The sequence below is a fragment of the Cajanus cajan genome, chromosome 5 (genome assembly GCF_000230855.2).
Source record: "Cajanus cajan strain Asha chromosome 5, NIPB_CcT2T_4, whole genome shotgun sequence".
NCBI classification, from domain to species: Eukaryota; Viridiplantae; Streptophyta; class Magnoliopsida; order Fabales; family Fabaceae; genus Cajanus; species Cajanus cajan.
In genome coordinates, this window is record NC_138521.1 from 3,704,820 (window position 1) to 3,712,276 (window position 7,457).

Consider the following 7,457-nt stretch of genomic DNA (forward strand, 5'->3'; position numbering starts at 1 on the left):
GAAAGAGCAGTTTCGCTTAATTAGGGTTCTCCGTTTACTATATTTGATCTGATAACAAAACTGTCTCCATAATTACACAACTAAGATGGATAAATTAGAAGAATACTTATTCGATTTTCCAAATAATTTACGTACCTTCGTCACATTTTCACCTTTTCATAATTGGTTTTCGTTGTTACCTCAGGTCCTCAGCGTACCAGAATCTTCTTTCTCTTTCTCTCTCTTACCTAATTTCATTTTTAATTTTTTTTTATCACAATTTCAAGTTCAGTTTGTGTTTCTCCCTGACATGACCCACTTCCCACATCGTATTCACCATATACGTAAGACAAAAATCAATGGGCAGTATTTGTTGGTAAAACAATATACGTTTTTTCTTTTAAGATTGCGTTCATACCCTTTTGTTCACAAGAGGAACATGCAGATACGCTAATCAAACTATTACCACAACACAACAGCATCAAAAAGCCACGCTTCTGTTGAGTCATTTTAATTGAGTCACGAGGCGTTTCATCGTGATCATATAAATGTAAAGTTCAATTATTTTGCTAATTTTCATCATGTTTTGTTGGTTGTGGATCACAATTCATGGACATTGTTTTACAATTATTTCTGTGTTTTCTATACTATTGCTCTTGTGTTGAACCAATCTAACGTGGTAGGTCTTGTATGGTTTGATTTGACGTGGTGCATGTGAGTTTAATGGTTTTGGGGATGTTGGAGTTTGCTTATCCATGATGGTTGTTATGTTTCCAGAAATGGATTTTGTGTTTTTTTGGTGGGCATGACATGAGATGATGGAGGATGATGAAGAAGAGGATCTATGTGATTTCTCTCTCTCTTCATGATGGAAAAAATATTTGGAAGGTTTTTGAAATGGAAAACGAAAGAGGAGAAGAGCATGAAGCCTTTTCTCCTGAAATGTGGTCTTGCTTTGGCTCTTACCTTAGCTGGATTTCTCTACTCTCACGTCAGAACCAAAAGAATCAAACCCTCTGCTACTTCCCCCAGGGGCCACCCTTCAGGTTTGTTTATTCATTATATTAACAATTTTCTTTCTTTTTCCTTTTTCCCAGGATGATGAATGTAAGTTATGTTTTGTATGTATAATGTGTATTCAGATCATGGAAGCGAAGTTAATGTAGGAAGAGGTAACAGGGTTGCATCTAGTTTTTGCAGCACTGTTTCCGAGGAAAATATGTTGGATAATGTAAGTTTCACAAGAAAAGGGTATCTTTCTGGTTGTTATTTCAATTTTCTCATTTTGTTGATAGGCAGAATATAATTTTTTTCTTCATTTGTTTTCTTATGTGTCTAAGATCTCTTGTTCAAACAAATAGATATGTAGCTTTAATCTTCTGATGACGTATCATCTGCTTGTAATATGATTTTACAGAATTAATAGACATTGAAAATTGGTAAAAAGTTTGATAAGATTCTTTTCTTCAACTAACAAAATTGTTAAATTTCTTCTACATCAGGAAGAAACATGCATCAACAAGGTGATTGGTAAAAACTCCCCATTGGGTCTCTCTCCAAGAACTAAACATAGTGGAGAGAAAGATGAGTTCCTCCTGCCTGAGTTTAATGATCTTACCAAGGAAGCAGAGTTTGAAGGCACTATTTCAGGTAGTTCTTTTAAGAAAGAAGTAGAAACGCCAAGGTCAAGAGTAGGATCTCCCATGGCATATACAAGTTTTGAGAAGGATGATTATGAGAAAGAGATCAGGAGACTCAGGAGCATGATCAGAATGCTTCAAGAGAGGGAAACAAATCTCGAGGTTCAATTGCTTGAGTTCTGTGGCCTTAGAGAGCAAGAAGCAGCAGTGATGGAGCTCCAAAATAGATTGAAGATAAGCAATATGGAGGCAAAGATGTTCAATCTAAAGGTTGAGACCTTACAGTCTGAGAATCGGAGATTAGAGGCACAAGTGTCTGATCATGCAAAACTTATGTCTGAGCTTGAGAACGCAAAAGCAAAAGTCAAGTTTTTGAAGAAGAAAATCAGGTATGAAGCTGAACAGAACAGGGAGCTTATCATAAATCTTAAACATAAAGTTTCCAAGATGCAAGATCAAGAACTGAAAGCTGCTGCTAGTGATCATGAGATTCAAATAAAGCTGACAAAGCTAAAGGATCTCGAGTGTGAGGCAGAACAGTTGAAGAAATCTAATTTGAGACTGCAGATGGAAAATTCTGACTTAGCTCGAAGATTGGATTCTACTCAGGTCCTTGCAAATGCTGTTCTAGAAAACCCAGAGGTAATGATACAATCCAATTCCACACTTCTTTAAAATCAATTTCTCATCTAAAATCTATTAAGTTTTGAAAATTGTTTACGGTTCCAGTTAGGAAGACACCCTAGAAAAGTCTAAAGGCTGTCTAAGTTCGTAGCATTCAAACGAGTAACCTACTTCATCTTAAGCCTAGAATCAAATTGCACCACCCTCCACCAGCTCTTTGAGCAACCCTTGTTTACTCACATGTTGAAAAAGTAAAATCAGATTTTGGATATAGAAACACAGCCTCAGTCACTGCCTTTTAAATTTAAACACGGTTTTATCTGATGCATTTGGATGCAGGCAGATTCTTTGAAAGAAGAAAGTGAGCGTTTTAGAAAAGAGAATGAACGGTTGATGAAAGAAATGGAGCAACTACATGCTGATAGATGTTCAGATCTTGAAGAACTAGTTTATCTACGGTGGATAAATGCTTGCTTAAGACATGAGCTACGAAATTATCAACCTCCATCTGGTAAAGCAGTTGCAAGGGACTTGAGTAAAAGCTTGAGTCCTACATCTGAGAAAAAAGCCAAGCAGCTTATACTTGAATATGCAAATAATGACAGGCGAGCCAGCAATTCTGATTTGGACTCTGACCAATGGTCCTCTTCCCAGGCTTCTTTTCTCACAGATTCTGGAGAGCGTGATGACTATTCTCCTCTAGATAATTCATCTGAGGCCAAAGCAAACAATACAAGCAACAAAGGCAAGTCAAGGATTTTTGGCAAGCTTATGAAGCTGATACGAGGCAAAGATGGCCCGCATCATCGTGTTCGAATTCCATGTAAAGGAAAAGCAATGTCTCGAGAAGATAGCAATACTTCACAGTTCAGCTTGAGTATACCAAATGGAAATGATACTGGAATTGAGGGTCTTCGGAGTGAGAATGCAACTCCCGGTGCCACATCTAGAACTTCCTTTGAATATAACCAGACACAGAGTTTGAAGGATGAAAGTAGGAGAAATTCGTATAGCCATACTCCAGGAAGCTCAAAGAATTTGAGTCCAAGGAGAAGAAGTTCAGTGGATTTCAAAAACCGCGTTGATTCTTTCTCAGAATCATCTGGCATGGACAAATCTAATTTGGTGAAATATGCTGAAGCTTTAAGAAAATCAGATGATACTCCCAATCATAAATCGCATAGAAGATCAGCAGCATATAGTTCATTTTAACTTTATAGCCATATGCAAGGATTTTACCTCATTCCAACAGTGAATATTACAGATTAGCAGGTTATTTAGTAATAAATTCTGATGTACAACATTAGTCTTTAGGAGCTGTTCAAATTACCATTAATTAGACAAGGATGCATTTATAATCAAAGGCATGCATTTATGATTAGTAATTCAATTAAGAGTAAGATATGGGATTGAGTAGCATATGCGTCATTTTAAATTATAGTGATTAACTCCTCTTGTTCTTTCTTGCTTCTTCGCAATTGGTAATTTCTTTAGATTAATTATGTTGCAAAATTCTGTTGAAAGCTTTTAAGCTGTCAAAATAAATATTGTTAAGCTTCCTTCATCACGCTTCTTTGCAAGAGAAAGGGTAAATCTGGAATTAGGCTTATGTTGCATTTTCCTCACAGTGCACATGGACTTGATCAAAAAGTTCTCCGTTGACTATTAATCTGGTGAGACAGATTTTGAGATGAAAATAAACTTAGTTTTTGCCCTCTTAACAATTTCATGCTATTTTTATTGTATATATTCGGATCGAATGGGTTATAAAATTCTAATCCAACCCCTCAGGATTTAATTTAACAGCCTCTATTAGATATTTCTTTCCTTGTATGCCAATTTCTCTGATCGTTATTTGTCTTGCTTAAAATTCTCCAAGTATAACTACCAAAAATAGAACAATGCATTTATAGATGATAAACAAACATGTTTGTATTATAACTATTATAAAATGTATTACAAACGAGTTTATCTCAAATTTCTCAAGATCTGAATTACATAGAGCACAGTTTTTTCAGACTAAAGTAAAACAGGAAACTTTTGCATCACTTTCACGATGTGTAGTTGTACACAATAATATCTTATATCTAACACATGAATAATGACGATTCTTTATGTGATAAGAGCTATGCCTTGTAGAATTAATGAATCTGCTAGAACTTGGTTAGCAGCTTCCGAAGGATGCACACTGTCCCAAAACACATATTGCGTGGCATTAGAACAAGTTCCTGGTGACTTTGGATTACACAACAAGGATGTTGTTTCCACAGTCCCGGTACCACAGCAACCTCTGTTTGCCTCAGAAAAACCTATAAAGCATCAAAAGATTGGTTAGAAAAAACAAAATTTTACTGCAAGTGAATGTTACTCTATGTTGAATAATGTATTTTAGTTAAAGTATTATCTACCGAATTTTGAAGGGGATTGAACAAGGTCATAGAGAGGCTTGTAAATGTCAAAAACTGCAATCTTAAGACCGGGAAGTTGCTTTTGAAGATTTGCTGCAGCTGAGTTGATCTTCTTGTTAAATCCTTGGGCATCAGTGTTGATTCTTGAGACACAACCATTCTCATGGAAGCCAAATAAAGTCCTTGCAGCAGGTAGGCAACCCAATGGTGGGAGTGAAGTCACTCCAATTCTCCTTGCTCCCAATCCATACAAGTCCTGTGTCCAAACAAAGAAGTGGAACCATTAACTCATTCCAATAGTGCGACAAAATCTCTTAGAACATGAGTTTTGAGATAAGGGTGATCTTTCACTTATATATACTATTTTTATCATATTACCGATTGATTTGAGATCTTCAACAATAATAGTAGCAGAATACCTTAACAAAGCTTGAAAATTCACCCACTAAGTAGGACCCATACTGATCAGGAGTGACGGCTTTGTTGATCCAAGGATTGACGTAATAGTTTTGCACAAAGTCACTACTTCCAGCACTGAGCAAGTACAATGCATCCTTGATAATAGAGGCTGCTTTTTTACTGCCAGCAACTTTTTCCAGTTTGCCTTGGTATTCCTTGAAATAACTTAACTGTTGGGACAAAGGGATAGCATGCTGCCAAAAGGAACAAAAGAAGTTATGTTGAAATCAGAAATCTTGTAAACCATATGTGAAGTTGTTGATTCCAAACTTACATTCAAAACGGCAGCATTTTGATCATAACCAGATGCAGCTGAAGCAAAGTTTGCTCCAATAAGGAGGTTTTTCCCTGATGCCTGAGGGCTAAGATATGCAGGAGCATAAGTCTTGAAACCCAATGTGTCGGCTACAAAATGGAACATTCCAACAAGTAAGAATGAAAGAAACTTAAGTGCATTAGTATATGTTTAGTGGAACACATGATCTAGTCTAAGCATCTAGTCTAATCTAAGTAGCTAGGTACAAGTACAAGTTGCATATATTACCAGTAATATCAGTAGCTAATTTGCCATTGCAAAACCTCCCAGTAGGTTGGTGGTTAACAAAGTCCCTCCCATAAGGAGGGTAATCAGCCTTGAAAAGGGTGGGGAGATAGTCATTATTCCCTACATCCACTGCGGAGTCACCAAATGTTATGATAGCTGGCACAAGGGTGTCTTGTGCATGCCCACATCTCAGGAGGAAAAATGAAAAGAGTAGAACAAGTGTCCCAATGTTCACCATCTTAAGGCTTTGGGGTGCATTGAGTGCAGCAGAAACTGAGAACTTATATGGCAACTAAAAATTACGCCTATTGAAGGAGGAGGATGGGAGTTAGGCAGGGCCATTAAATGTGAACGCGTAAAGTGGTTATGTATACCCTCCTTTGATATTGATAATGATAATATAATATACTAGATTAGTTACTTGTCTTCTGGTTAACTCATTGCATATACTTTTCTGAAGCTACTAGTTTGTGTACTTGTGTGCGATATTTTTCTCTTTAACTCACAAGTCGACAAGGTTATGACTTTTGGTTTGTTTCATTTACTATGGTGGAGCGAAGTGGTTGAGATTTTGGGGGAAGAAGGTGGCATAGCAATATATATAGGTGATGAATAATGAAGGAGGAGCATGTGCATGAGTTATTTCGGTTGTTGTGTACAAAAAGTTTTGAGCACGTACGTACCCGCTTCAACTTGGCGTCTACAGTGTACCTTCTTTTTCTTATTTTTTTGGAATAAAATTGCGAGGGAATGGTTAATACGTCATCATGATGATAATAGATATATATTCAACTATTTATATTATTAATGTCTATTGTTTTTCGTACTATATACTTAATAATTACTTTTAATACTAAAATAAAGTTACTTAACGGAACTATCTTCTTTTATTTTGTTTTTATCTACAAAATGATAAATAATGAATGACATTTTCCATCGTTAGAAAGAGGAGTAACAGACATTCTGATACCAATGAATCCCCTTGAGTAATATTTTATGATCATAAGGGGTGTAAAACTTACATCACAGAAAATATAAGTTTGGATATCAGTTCCTATGCCATTTATGTCAATGTACTAATTGCTTTATTGTAAAAAAATGAAATAGAATTATAACCGCGTATTCTTTTGATGGTGGATCGAAAATCATAATCCACTTTAATTAAGATAGGTTGGCAAGATGATCTGTCAAAAAAAAAATTCAAGAATTTTATTTCAATATTAACTTAAATTGACAAATTTAGTTAAATAATTTAAATTGTATTAATAATCTATCATGTTTATTCTAAAGTATTTTTTTGACAGGAATTTTAAAATAATCATTCTTATATGATTGTTTTGAAGAAAAAAAAAACTATATTTTAAAACTTAAAATTATAATTGTGATTGTATATATATTGCATTCAAGGTTTTCATTTTTCTGACGTGCGTGAGACCAACTTTTTAACATGTACTAAACGTTTTCTTGATAAAATTAAGTTGTTTATAAATCACCAGTTTATGTGTGCTTAGTGGCATTTTTTTTTTTCATTTTTCGATGGTTAAAAACCACCATTAATTAATGTAATCTGCAAAGAAGCTGCAGTAATAATTTTTATTTTTCTCTCTTATTTATTCTCTATTTTTCTCATACCAAACACCTAAAAATCTACTATATTTTCACCTATTTTCATTTATTTTATTTCTCTTCTTCTTACTTTAATCTACTTTTTCACTTTTCTTTTCTTCCTAGACCCATCCTTAGGTTTCCCATTCATGCACCAATCTCTTAAGGGCAAGAAAAGTCAATGGACTAAATATTATG

The 7,457-nt window shown here is 35.1% G+C and overlaps 2 protein-coding genes across 3 annotated transcripts; one reads left to right on the forward strand and one right to left on the reverse strand.

Moving 5' to 3' along the window:
* The first annotated feature begins 130 nt into the window (after positions 1 to 130).
* LOC109808876 (protein CHUP1, chloroplastic) lies at positions 131 to 3,707 on the forward strand. 2 transcript variants are annotated; one of them, XM_020372042.3, is made up of 5 exons: positions 131 to 529; positions 757 to 1,025; positions 1,122 to 1,210; positions 1,482 to 2,261; positions 2,583 to 3,707. In XM_020372042.3, exons 2-5 carry the CDS (start codon positions 845 to 847, stop codon positions 3,453 to 3,455), a joined length of 1,923 nt encoding a protein of 640 aa, XP_020227631.1. In that variant the 5' UTR covers positions 131 to 529; positions 757 to 844; the 3' UTR covers positions 3,456 to 3,707. The 2 variants fall into 2 exon arrangements, with proteins under 2 accessions (XP_020227631.1, XP_020227632.1); XM_020372043.3 differs by lacking the exon at positions 131 to 529 and adding an exon at positions 530 to 658.
* A 442-nt stretch (positions 3,708 to 4,149) lies between these two features.
* Positions 4,150 to 5,931, reverse strand: LOC109808570 (GDSL esterase/lipase APG). Its single transcript, XM_020371618.3, has 5 exons — positions 5,655 to 5,931; positions 5,385 to 5,515; positions 5,071 to 5,304; positions 4,652 to 4,907; positions 4,150 to 4,552 (listed from the first exon to the last, which is right to left on the reverse strand). The coding sequence occupies exons 1-5, from the start codon at positions 5,890 to 5,892 to the stop codon at positions 4,356 to 4,358; spliced, it is 1,056 nt and encodes a 351-aa protein (XP_020227207.1). The 5' UTR covers positions 5,893 to 5,931; the 3' UTR covers positions 4,150 to 4,355.
* Between the last annotated feature and the right edge of the window lie 1,526 nt (positions 5,932 to 7,457).